This window comes from Periplaneta americana, chromosome 17, assembly GCF_040183065.1.
Source record: "Periplaneta americana isolate PAMFEO1 chromosome 17, P.americana_PAMFEO1_priV1, whole genome shotgun sequence".
Classification (NCBI taxonomy): Eukaryota; Metazoa; Arthropoda; class Insecta; order Blattodea; family Blattidae; genus Periplaneta; species Periplaneta americana.
The window spans coordinates 11,585,073-11,598,863 of record NC_091133.1 but is presented as its reverse complement, the minus strand read 5'-3'; the positions used below and the strand labels follow the sequence as shown (position 1 = coordinate 11,598,863).

Sequence of the window (13,791 nt, the reverse complement as noted above, 5' to 3'; positions counted from 1 at the left end):
ATACGATTGTAACTTTAATATAATTGAGTAGCTAATTTTCAAAACGTCTCTTGACCACCTGATAACGAAAATGAGCTTCCAGTGTCCATGTATTCTTCAATTATAACTCTACATATAACTGTCATGATTTGGTTTCGAAACACCTTATAAACCACAAAAAGTTTGCTTTAAAAGTGACTATTGGAATTAAACTTATCCTTGTTAACAGCAGAATTTGCCACAAATATTAGTTCCGGTTTTGAAATCATGCTCCCATTTGATTCTAAATGCACCCAACCTCTTTGGTTTCATAATGTCTCTTGACTAGCTGGTAAGAAATTTTAGATATCAATATGTTTTTCGTTATTTCCCACAAAGTTATGGGAATGGACAAGAGTCATTTTGAAAATAAGCCCCTCAATTAAGATCTTACATCTCAGAATCCAATGTTTGGGATGTAAAATTACAGTTGGACTCACGTAAACAATCACAATTCTTACTACACTCTATAGTAAACTAGAAAGATATTGACAGTTCAGCGGCTTCGAGGCATCGCCATGGCAACCGCTCAAACTAGCCAATCACAGTCTATGCTGACAGACCAGCGTTGCCAGTTGTTTCACAGCGCGCATGTGGTAGTCAGCTGTTTTGTTTGGAGGAGTTTAATATGGATATCTTATGCGAACTTTTACCATCAGATGGCAGGAGCGTTCCATGCGGCTCAACATGTTATAGGGCTACGTATTGTCATATGCTACAGTTGATTACGTTTTCCCTCTTGTTGGTTTTCTGTGCATGTCTAAATTATATTTACAGTTATTTTGTATAACCTAGTATAATTTAATATAATTCAATATTTTCTTACCTCATAATTTAATTTAAAGTAAATAATAACGTAAACCTGTATAATATTGAGCGATTCCCCGAGATGGGTGGGGAAATCTGCAGTATGCAGAATATAAATACGAGTAAATTGAATGTTCATGAACCTAAACGAGAACTTTGAGAACAATATGCACGAATACAAAATAGGAAATATGTCGAAAGTGAATACTGCCCTCTTTAATAATTAGTATTTAAGAACCGTATGCTAAAACCAGGATATGCAGCCACCAATGTGCTTTTTTATAGGGACTATCGATATTGAATTCCTTGTATTTTTTCTGTAGTTGCAGGATGATCAAATTCAATTTTTAATAGGATGATATAATATGATCGCAATAGTATAACGATTAGTAGTGTGTTTTGTAGGTTAAGGATATGCAGTTTTGAATACTGTGGGGGATGATTTTGAAACTTTGAACTTAAAACATGGCTTTAATAATTAGGGTACAGTACATTAAAACATTATTCAAGAAATGGATTTCACTAGGGATCGTCCTGGATAATAAACATTCCAGTTTATCGAGAGTTTACTGCAGGCGTAAAATTCGGAGACTCCTACAACTACCGAATATAATCTAAGCTAACATAGCTCGCTGTCGAGGTTGCATATGTTTTTATTAATTTTTATTTTTCCTCTTCCAAAATGAAACTATAGTCAACAATTTCTTACTTGAAGTAGTTAGTTTTATTTAATAGCTAGCTCTTTCGAGGCCCAATTTTATTACTTATATTTTTTAAGATTTAAAGCATATATTCAGAATATTTTGGACCTGATTGAAGACAAGAAGCTTTCCCTGGTTTTTCCATATAGGAACATAACAAAAATTTGCCCTTTTTAGTTGTTTTTAAGAGTATTTAATATACAAATACTCTATGTATATCCTCAATGTTTATATACCGAAAAACAAATGCACACGCAAAGCACATCCCTCATAGTACACGTCCTAGTTCAGGATATCCCTATTTTCGTAGAAGTGTCGCAGCAGGTATTGGTGTTCTGTCGTGGCTATTGTTTTCGTAATTATTCCGGAGGCATTTCTATTTATAATACCGACTACGTTAAAAAAGATGCTACGAGATGCAGAATCTTGCAAAACTATGTTTCTTCTCTGCACATTATCGTAAAGAATTTAGATTTTTAAATATAAAATAATCAATGGCTGCAAGATGTTAATGGAGAGAATGCATATACCTTGGAAAGTCAATAATATTTCTTACGTCAATTTTTAAAATGAATGTCCATATTTTGACTAACGTAACTTCATTTAGCAATATGATTACCAAACTATTAATTTCTTGTAGGATCGTCAGAAATAGAATCACTAACACCTTTCTCTTTATTTAAGTAATAAATGTATTAGACATAATTGATTCGGCGTCATTATTAAAACAAATTATTAATATTAAAATTATTTACTAATAAAGGAATATAATATAATAAACCTTGAAAATTATATCCGATTAGATAAGGATCTAGCTGAAGAGGTAGATAGAGGCGGAAGAATCGATGCAGTTGTGATTGACTTTTCGAAAGCATTTGATTTGGTGCCACATGACATATTAATAGATAAGTTAAGTAGGCTAGGAATAGATAAAAGAGTGGTGCTATGGATCCAAGAATTCTTAAAAGGTAGAACCCAGAGAGTTAGAGTAGGTCAAGAAATATCGGAAATTGGAAATATAAGTTCAGGGGTGCCACAGGGCAGCGTTCTGGGTCCATTACTCTTTATAATATACGTAAATGACCTATGCCAGGATATTACATCAAATGTGAGGCTATTTGCAGACGACTGCATTATCTATAGAAAGATTAGAAATAATTCAGATGTAGATGCTATTCAAACAGACTTGAATAACATTTACAACTGGGCGTTAAAGCATAGGATGAAAATAAATGGTTCTAAAAGTAAATCTATAACATTTTGTAAAACCCGAGAGGAAACTAGTCTTAATTACGAATTCAGTGGTGTTGTAATTCCGCGAGAACAATGTTGTAAATACCTAGGAGTGTATTTAAACTCCAAACTTTCTTGGGGAGAGCATGTTGATAATGTTACAGGCAAAGCATGGAGGGCACTTCACTTTATTATGAGAATCTTGAGAAAGGCTAGCCCCTAATCGAGGGAAATAGCATATCTAACATTAGTGCGACCGTTAATGGAATACGGAACTACGTGTTGGGATCCCTATAGAATATATCAGATAAATTCCTTAGAAAGAATCCAGTATAGGGCAACTAAATTTGTTAAAGGTAAAAGAGAAGATGGGAACGATACGATAAAAGAACTTAAATGGGAAAATTTGGAAAACAGACGTAGGAAAACTAGAATAACATCATTGTATAGAGCACATCTAGGTCAGAAAGCATGGGTAGACATAACAGCTCGGTTAGAAAAGCCAACGTACTATGGTAGGAACGATTATGATTTTAAAATCAAATGTAGGAAACAGAAAACGGATGTAGGTAAATTCTCATTTTTAAATAGAACTATAAATGATTGGAATGACCTACCAGCAGCGGTCTTTGAGGGCTGTCCTTCCTTAAGGAGATTCAAGAATAATTTAAAGAGTTGTGTATAAAGTGAAAATTAAAATTAAGGTGACATTCAACATTTAATTTTTTAAGGTGACATGTATTTATCTAGCCTCACGAGTTTACTTCCTTGGTTTGAATTGTAAATTATTTAAAAATAGCGTGTAAGAGGGCCTTAGACTAGAAATGTTTAGTTTAAATGTAGTTCTGTTTATAAGTATGCATAAGAATGCAATTATTTGACTTATTTGAACTGTTGTATCAGTGAAGCGAGGTGAGTCAGTGAAGTTATGGTTTTACAGTGCAGTGAACAGTTCCGTTCAGTGATAATTTATAGCGTCAATGAAATGAGTTCTATAGTGTCAGTGAAATGTGTTCCAGAGTGTCAGTGAAATGTGCTAAAGTGTCAGTGAAATGCGTCATAGTGCCACTACAGGGAATGAGATGAGAGTAAAGTGAAAGACTACTGAAACTTATGTAGGACCTATACATAATTATGTAGGTTGTGTTGTAAAATTAGATGTTTTATTTTATATTTTATTATTATTGTGTTAAATTGTATTGTGTATTCTTATTGTATTGTGTATAAAATTGTATATGTGTTGTAAATTGTATTATGTATTGTAAATTTTATTGTGTATTGCTTATCATTTTAACTGTGTATTGTTAATATTGTATATACCACTGCCACCGGGTGCTTGCCCACTTGCAGTGTAAATAAATACATACATACATATATAAAGCAGTATTATTTATATATCAGCATTATAAGATTTAACATTTTGATAATAACTAAACAGTAAGAAACCAAACGGTTATTTTATTTAAATAATTATATATATATATATATATATATATATATATATATATATATATATATATATATATATATATTCGTCCACACCTGTGGAGTAACGGTCAGCGCGTCTGGCTGCGAAACCAGGTGGCCCGGCTTCGAATCCCGGTCGGGGCAAGTTACCTGGTTGAGATTTTTTCCGGGGTTTTCTCTCAACCCAATACGAGCAAATGCTGGGTAACTTTCGGTGCTGGACCCCGGACTCATTTCACCGGCATTATCACCTTCATATCATTCAGATGCTAAATGACCTAGATGTTAATACAGCGTCGTAAAATAACAAAATAAAATAAAATATATACACTCTGATCTAATATATGATAAACTACACGCCTCACTATTTTCTGTACTATTCGCCACATTATGACACTCAGATTTATGTAGGTCTGACACTTCTCCACGAAACATTATTAGCTGATGTAAGGTAGTTCATGCAGCTAAAAACTTTTTCCTTTATAACTTCAAATTTATATCATGAAATCTTGATTACACTATATAGTAAGCTTACATATCGCTTACACACTATGTATCATATTTGCATTCACTCACTCTTTTATTATTATTATTATTATTATTATTATTATTATTATTATTATTATTATTATCATCATCATCATCATTATTATTGTTATTATAATTATAATATTTGTGTAATCATAGAGCAGAGTCCGTATGATACAAACTTACGAAATAGTGTCCGCTGCTCAATTCCGACACGGCAAACAGGTAAACAAACTCTGATGCGCAACTGTCTATAACGATGAAATCTAAATTTATGCAGTCTACTAAAACCATGATAACCATGTAGAAGTTACTACGGATAATATAACAAATCACAATTGTAATATATCAATGGCGAAACTATAAAAGGCTTTTGAGATTTAGCATACCCAAAAATTTTGAGTTATATCTAGTAAAAAAAAAAATAAGTTCGCAATAACGATATATCGTAACATTTGGTTTCACTGCGGTCCTTCCACACATTAAATTCACGTTTAGCAGTCATTCCACTGCGGAAGGCTTCTGGCAAAAGTCTCATAGCGACGTGTGACAGCCTTTCTCACAGGGAGAGACACTTGCTACAGCTTGGGAGGAAGCCAGGGAGGAGGGTATCAGTTCGCTTCAATTCAGTAACAGGATGAGGGCTAGCCTGAATCGCGATATAATATTGGTTTTCTGTGAGTGCACTGCATTGTTGAGCGTTAGTGTAATCAAAAGTGCATCTGTGTGTTACTAATTTTGTGTAAAATGGCTCATACTGAGAGAACATTGAGGTCATTGTTTGCAGAATTGAAATAGAAATCGTTTTCAAGTCGGGCATATGAAAGAAAATGAGTTTACAAAGATAGATCGAAACTACATTTACATATTAATAGCGAACTGAAGAAGAGAAAATAGGAAATTTTAATTATTTTAGTATAAGAAATATGCTTGCTACCAGGGTGCTCTGAGACAATTTATATTGTTAAACCTGTATTGTTTTTGGGGGTGAAATGAGTGGTCATGATCTTCTTGTAAGTTCTGTGTCAAAAGATGTTGATAGAAAAGTCGAGAAACATCTACAGCATAAAAAGATAAAAGGTAAGCAGATATTTTCAGCCTACTCAGTATTTACACCTGAGCTTCACCACTGTAAATTAGCGTATTTTATTATATAATTGGTATACAAATTCAACAGTACAAAAGAAAATACTAGAACTGGTACGGTCCGTCCAACGCCACTTCCTAACATACCGTCCCAAATAACCCCAACAAGTCTAAACACTAAGGCACCAACAAAAAATGTAATCGCCTGTATAAAGCCATTTAATTAATAATAAAGAAGAAATGCGCACAAGTGTGCATAGGCTGTTTGTTCATTAGTCTTCTGTGCTAAGTTCAGTCACTGTTTTTGGGCACTCGGTACACTGCAGGACGTGGACTTGTCACACCTTGCACCACAGAATTTACAGACACACTTCTCGGACACTGTATGGAATTGTGTTGTGCTGCACACTTTGAAGTGAAATCCATGCACTGCTAGCCTTGTGACTACGTTCTTCATGCATTGATTAGTCCCAGTCCGGCTTCGGTCGACCATGGCGCTAGTGGCGTAGAACTCGTCGTCTATGTTGTTACATTTCTTTGTATTCTCTCTAGAAGTTGTTTGTACGCGTCTGTGGAATGCAGAAGTAGTGAATACCGTAGATCCTCGATCAGATAGGGTTCCCTTGTTAACACATAGACCAGCCTGGATTTTGTGAACTTCGACACTCCGAGTACCCTTTTCAGATATGTGGCTTTGACTTTTTCCCAACGCTTTCAAATCCTTTTTCTTTAACTACTCCCAAACCACGTCTATGCCATAGGTAAGGATGGGTATAATCTTTGCATGGAACAACTGCATAGCTGCTTCAACAGCCATTTAATTGCAATGTGATCAGTGTTTTTCTCAGATTCTGCAGTTTTAAGTAGACATCCATGAATACACACGCGCACACAATATATATCTATATACACAAATACATCTAAATGTAGTATTTAATATATTTTTATGCTTGACCATGCCGAAATGTAGTAATTATACACCTGGTAGCAGTCCTTTAATGCATGTCATTAAAGTACACCTACTCATTAAAGTTCAGGTGTTTTCAGCCAATCACAACTCAGCTTACAGGTGTTCAGCCAATGACAAGTCAGCTTTGTACCGTTATAAAACCGCAAGTATCGATAATTCTCGGATATGCAATCGAAAGAGAATTAGCGAAAAGTCACGGAGGCTGGAAATCCAATACTGTCGCAGAAGGTTATGTTCTGTTACTATAATAATTAGCGTTAATTGTAAATAATATTCAAATAAATTCAATTTGTCATCTCGTTTTTCAATGTCGAATTCAATAATCAAAGTTATACCATGTTTAACGGATTACACAAGGTCAATGACATTATTGTTCCTCGGAAAAAATCAAAACTTTCGCGTCTGCGCACATCTCACAATTCACGACTTAGAACAAGGTCACTTCCGATCTTGTCAGATACAAATAAAATGTGTACATCTGAATACTGTAATTTCAAGTTAGAAATATGGTCGAGCATAAAAAGTCGTATGAAACTCGCCTATAATGGTAATTAAGAAGCTCGTATGAAAATTATGAAACTCGCTTGCGCTCGTTTCATAAACATCCATACTCGCTTCATAATTACTATCATTATAGGCTCGTTGCATAATGTACTATTATCTCACCACATTGAATTTTTGTAGAGACCAATAAATGTTTATGTTGATTTCAGCATTGTGGATAATGTTGAGAAGAGTGTGTCACAAGAATGCGCCAGCATTGATAGCGAAGAAGATAAATCGGCGCAGTATGGTAGCAACAGACCAAACGGTTCAATCCGAAACACAGGAGGGATGCCATTTCAATGCAGTGTGTGTGGGAATTCTTTCAGAAAATCATGGGGTTTGAAGAGACATGCACGCACACACACAAGGGAGAGGCAATTCATATGCAAGGTGTGTGGAAAGTCTTTAACAGAATTGACAAATTTAAAGATACATGAACGCAGACACACAGGCGAATTGCCATTCAAATGTGAGGTGTGTGGAAAGTGTTTCTCAGCATTGGCTAATTTGAATAAACATTCTCGCATACACACAAGCAAAAGGGCATTCAAATGCGATGTGTGTGGAAAGTGTTTATCAGAATTGGCAGGTTTGAAGAAACATGCACGCATACACACAGGCGAAAGGCCATTCAAATGTCATACGTGTGGGAAATGTTTCTCAAGATTGGGGGACTTAAAGCAACATGTACGCATTCACACCGGTGAAAGGCCATTCAAATGCGAGGTGTGTGGAAAGTGTTTCTCAGCGTCGGGAGTTTTCGGCAGACATGCACTCGTACACACTGGCGAGAGGTCATTCAAATGCGAGGAGTGTGGAAAGTGTTACTCGCGATTGAGTATCTTGAAGCAACATGTACGCATTCACACAGGGGAAATGCCATTTAAATGCGAGCTGTGTGGAAAGTGTTTCTCAGAATCTTCAGTTTTAAGCATACATGCTCGCGTTCATACAGGCGAAAAGCCATTCATATGCGAAATATGTGGAAAGTGTTTCTCACAATTAGGAAACTTAAAGAAACATGTACGCATACACACTGGCTAAATGCTTTTCACATCAGATGTCTATGGAATCTTATATATATATATATATATATATATATATATATATATATACGAGGTCTGTCTAAAAAGTATCCGACCTTTAGCCAGAAAAAATATTGCAAATACCTGACGGGGTTGGGACCCTAATCCCCTTCAAAGTAGGCCCCTTGTGCTTGCACACACTTAGCCCACCGATCCTTCCACTGCCGGAAACACCTCTGGAAGTCTTCTTTTGGAATGGTGTTCAGCTCCGTCGTCGCGTTCCGCATTATCTCTTCTCTACTCTCAAAACGGGATCCTTTCAGTGGTGTCTTCAATTTTGGAAACAACCAGAAGTCGCAAGGAGCCAGGTCTGGAGAGTAGGGAGGTTGGCGAACGGTTGTAATTCCATGTTTGGCCAAGAAAGTGTGGATCAATTGGGATGAATGTGCGGGGGCGTTGTCGTGATGCAAGTGCCAGTTGTTCGCAGTCCACATGTCTGGTCTTTTGCGCCAAACTGCATCACGGAGTCGCCGGAGAACATCGTGATAGTACTCCTTTGTCACCGTTTGTCCTTCCGGTGCGTATTCGTGATGCACAATTCCACGGACATCAAAGAAAACAGTCAGCATCACCTTGATTTTGCTTCGCACCTGCCGCACTTTCTTCGGACTTGGAGACTCGGGATGTTTCCATTGCGACGACTGTCTTTTTGTTTCTGGGTCGTACCCGTACACCCATGACTCATCTCCAGTTTTCACGGTGTTCAGAAACCCAGGATCAGTGTTGACGGTGTCCAGAAGGTGCTGTGCAACGTCACGACGGAGGTCTTTTTGTTCCGGGGACAACTTGGGCACGAATTTCGCAGCCACTCGGTTCATGTTCAAATCATCACGCAAAATTGCATGTGCAGAATCTTTACTCACTCCAACCTCTTGGGCAATCTCCCGCACGGTCAAACGACGTTCTGCCATCTCCGAATTTCGCACCCTCTCAACAACAGCTGCACTCCGAGCAGTTTGGGGCATGCCACAACGCTGCTCACTCTCCGCTGATGTGCGGCCATCTTTGAATCGGTTGAACCACTCCTTAATTTGTGTTACACCCATCGCATCTTCCCCAAACACCTGCTGAATCTTACGAATTGTTTGACTTTGAGAATCACCAAGCTTTTGCAAAATTTGATGCAGTATCTTTGCTCAATTCGTTCAGTCATCTTGCGAGAAAACTAAATCCGACAAACACTTAGAACAGCACCTTACTTGGCGACCACCAGCCAGTGACTGGCACAAGCGAATGCGGTGAAAAAATTCAAGCATGCGCATTACGGTCCCTCCTTCCACCGTGCACAGTGGCGCCTTAGAATCACTACTTTGCGCGGGAATATTTAAGGTCGGATACTTTTTAAACAGGCCTCGTGTATATATATATATATATATATATATATATATATATATATATATATATACAGGGTGTTTCAAAACTACGGAGCATAATTTCAGGTATGTATTTCCCATATATAGACAATCAAAATAGTTCATTACAACATGTGTCCGGAAATGCTTTATTTCCGAGTTATGGCCTTCACAACATAGAAATTCACCGGAACGTTTTTCTTTCCGCAGGTCGTTGCCGTCAAAGGAGACATTAAGAGGGCACTCTGACAGTTCATTCCGAGGCGAAGGTTACATTCAGTGTTGTGTAGGCGTTAGACTGTGCGACATGTATTCAAATCAAGAGCTGGCAGAGATACACTTCATGTACGGTAAGGCGGACGGCAATGCTGCGCTGGCTCGTCGTTTGTACCAGGAGAGGTACCCACAGCGACAATGTCCAGATCGGAAGACATTTGTACGTCTCCATTACCGTCTGTGCGAGTATGGAAAATTTAACTCTCCTGGTTTGGGAAGGGGACGACCAAGATCTACAACTCCAGCAGTACAGGAGGAGATTCTGGAGGCTGTGAACATGACTCCTTCTATCAGCACACGAAGGGTAGCGTTGCAAGTCAATGTTCCTCATACGACTGGAGACTGTTGAAAGAGTATCAATTGTATCCTTATCATTTGCAACGTGTACAGGCCCTGTCACCAGCAGATTACCCTGCACGAGTTAGGTTCTGTCAGTGGTTCTTGCAGCAGTGTGGTGTAAATCCAAACTTTCCTGCCTTAGTATTATTTACAGATGAAGCACAGTTCACACGAGATGGCATAACAAATTTCCACAATCAGCATGTATGGGCGTATGAAAACCCACGTGCAACTGTTCCATCTCATCACCAGGTGCGGTTCTCCCTCAACATGTGGGCCGGTATCATTGGTGATCGATTAGTTGGACCCCATGTACTTGTAAACAGACTTACGGGACAGGCGTACACAAACTTCCTGGAAAACACCATACCTCATGTTTTAGAAGACACTCCACTGATCAATCGTCAACACATTCACTTCTTGCATGATTGCGCTCCTGCACACTTCAGTCGTACGGCTCGCCGGTACTTGGATCGAAGGTTTCCTGATCGATGGATAGGTAGAGGTGGCCCAATTGCTTGGCCTCCACGCTCACCTGATCTGAACCCTCTCGATTTCTATTTGTGGGGCCATTTAAAATTATTAGATTATTCGTCTCCGGTGCCTGATTTGGAATCCCTTCGGAATCGAATTTTGGCATGTTCTGAGGACATACGCAATACTCCTGGAGTATGGGATCGTGTTCGCATGTCAATGAGACATCGATGTGAGGTCTGTATTCAAGCAGGAGGGGGACATTTTGAACATCTTCTGTAATGACAACGACCTGCGGAAAGAAAAACGTTCCGGTGAATTTCAATGTTGTGAAGGCCATAACTCGGAAATGAAGCATTTCCGGACACATGTTGTAATGAACTATTTTGATTGTCTACATGTGGGAAATACATACCTGAAATTATGCCCCGTATTTTTTAAACACCCTGTATAAGCTGGACATTTCTACAATCAAGTGCGTCTACACAGGCGAGGGACCATTCAAATGCGATGTCTACGAAATTTGTCTCTCAAATTGTCTTCAGCTCAACCAGCCTTCTCCGATCCCATACTATATCAGCCTTGACAATTTTCCTTTTCTTTATGACAGTTTGGGTATTGCAAGAAATTAAAGACGTTCCCGCTAGAAGCGCGGAATACCGACTGGATTTGTTAGCGTGGTTTAGAGTTGTGTAAAGAAGCGTCTTATCACGTGGATGTACAGTATTTGTTTCATGGTAGTCAGTGATTTTTTTTTATTGTTCAATTGTGTTGCTGAATTTAATTTTAAGTGATATTATTTCATTGTGTTGGTGAATGTCATGTTATGTGATTATTTTCAAATGTTTTGGCGTATTTTATCTTCCACAAGGTAAGCAATAATACTGGTAAACAAAATATGGTGACCGTTTCATATTGTAGTGCTTATTAATCCTCATGCAATGACGTTTAGTTCCCTTTTCATTATATTTTTGTAGTACAAGACTCGTTTAAAGAACTGCTTAGAAATTAATGTCATTCAATTCCTCAGAACAATAATTTTCACCATGTAAAATTGTAGATAAAGAAAACAGATCATTGAAAACAAAGATTTGGCGTCTGAATCTAAGCCATGTATGCAGGATTAGTCGAAGTTGCTCACCGCCCATCAGCACCATCTTTTCCATTTGGCATTCATGGCATTTCCATACGTCACGGCAGTGAAGATCTATGGGTAAACGAGAAGAGGGGGAAGTAGTTATCTTGCATACGTAAATTCTTATACACAGACACTCGATCCCTTGAGGGACATTTATTAACTCTTTTTAATAGAAGAGCTAAGGTGTTTTTGTGTACATTTTCGTTTATTTATGAGATCGCGTAATACAGGTTCGTACTTTTCGAGAAGTTCGATGACTGTTAAAAAATTTTCACTATTTGATTTTCCAATTTTTTCCGTATGTGCACTAAAACCTAGATTATTGGATGCCAGAGTTAACGTCACATTCATGATACGCTCAAGGACCTGTTTTCATTTTTCTTTAGTTCTGAATCCATACCCGCGTCAACTGTGTTTTTCTTACGCCACGAATTGAAAACGACGCATAGTTTCGTGTCTCACTATACGGTTGGTTAACCATCTCCAATCTTGGACCCCTTCCCTCCATGCTGAAGACGACTTCTGCTGTCCAAAGAGCCAACACTGTTTACAATAAACAGAGTCATTTTTACTTGAATAACACAACTATTCTCTCGTAATTCTTTGCCCTGTCAATGTGAATTTATCGTAATATTTGGTGGAAAAGGATCTGTTATCCTGCTTCGCATCTTTAGGGGGAGGACCCAGTGGATTTTGTCTAACGAAGAACTTTTTAGTTTGATTATCTACTTCTAACTCATAATCTGAGCGATCATTTGAATACTCTGCAAAAGCGATATTGGTTGGCCTAATTACATTAAAGGCAATTTTGTTACAATCTTCTTTTTCACTAACGAGTTAGCAATTGCTGTCTCTACTAACAGCTATTTCTATGTCACTTTTCACTAAAGACGCGCACTCACTTGTGGCACTGCAAACATCTGTAACTGTTGAGCTAGCTCTACTACTAGGACCAGGAAGATAAAAAAAATTACTTATTTTCATTAATTTGTTTCTTTTTTCTAACTCTCGCCTCTTCATTCTTTTCTGTGCACCACTTAGATGTTCGTACTTAACTTTAAACGGTTTCATTTTTCAGTAACTACAGTACTATTCTGTCAATACTCTCTAATAATAATTTACTGGAATAAAACACAGAAAAATATAGGAACTAAATTAAATTAAAAACTATTCAAATGAAGCTAGAAAAATATCACACCGATCACACAGCTGATATTAATAACTTACCGCAAAGAGAGCTCGTTCGAAACTGAGTAAAGTTGACTGATCGTTATTACACAAACATCTTATTGGATAATTATTGAGATTATAAATTTGAACGAAAACCCATTCCATTGTTGTCGAATAAATGTATAACAAAAGTTAAACGTTCAGAAAAAAATGTGCACAAAACCATCTCAGGCACACTACTCATAAGAAGAAAATATAATTTTATAACTAAAATATGATAATTTGGTATCAATTTCCATTCTTGTCATTATGATAAAATAACTTTGCGCTGCTCTTTTGTGAGGACAGGTGATGCCGCACACCACCTGTACGTGTCATACGAACTGCTGTCGGCAAGGGCACAGGGCAAGCATTGTTTAAAGCTGTGCTGTATTCAACAACAGTCCGATTCTATAATACCGTCGTGAATAACGATCTGACCACTTCCATGCAGGTTGCAATTAATTGGGCTTTTTTTCTTTACTTTCTTCTTTTTTGCATGGTGTACGCGGGCCCCTTAAAACTCTGGCAGGCCCTAATGTTAGAAAGTGTGGTGCCTACT

General features: G+C 37.7%; 1 protein-coding gene across 2 annotated transcripts in view; it reads left to right on the top strand.

Annotated features, from left to right (window-relative positions):
- Positions 1-8,465, top strand: part of LOC138692809 (zinc finger protein 492-like) — a 49,916-nt gene extending 41,451 nt beyond the window's left edge. For both annotated transcript variants that reach the window (XM_069816039.1, XM_069816038.1), the window contains exon 5: positions 7,524-8,465. In XM_069816039.1, the coding sequence (XP_069672140.1) occupies positions 7,524-8,400 (877 nt within the window). In that variant the 3' untranslated portion in view covers positions 8,401-8,465. The remainder of the gene's footprint in view (positions 1-7,523) is intronic.
- The last annotated feature ends 5,326 nt before the right edge of the window (positions 8,466-13,791 follow it).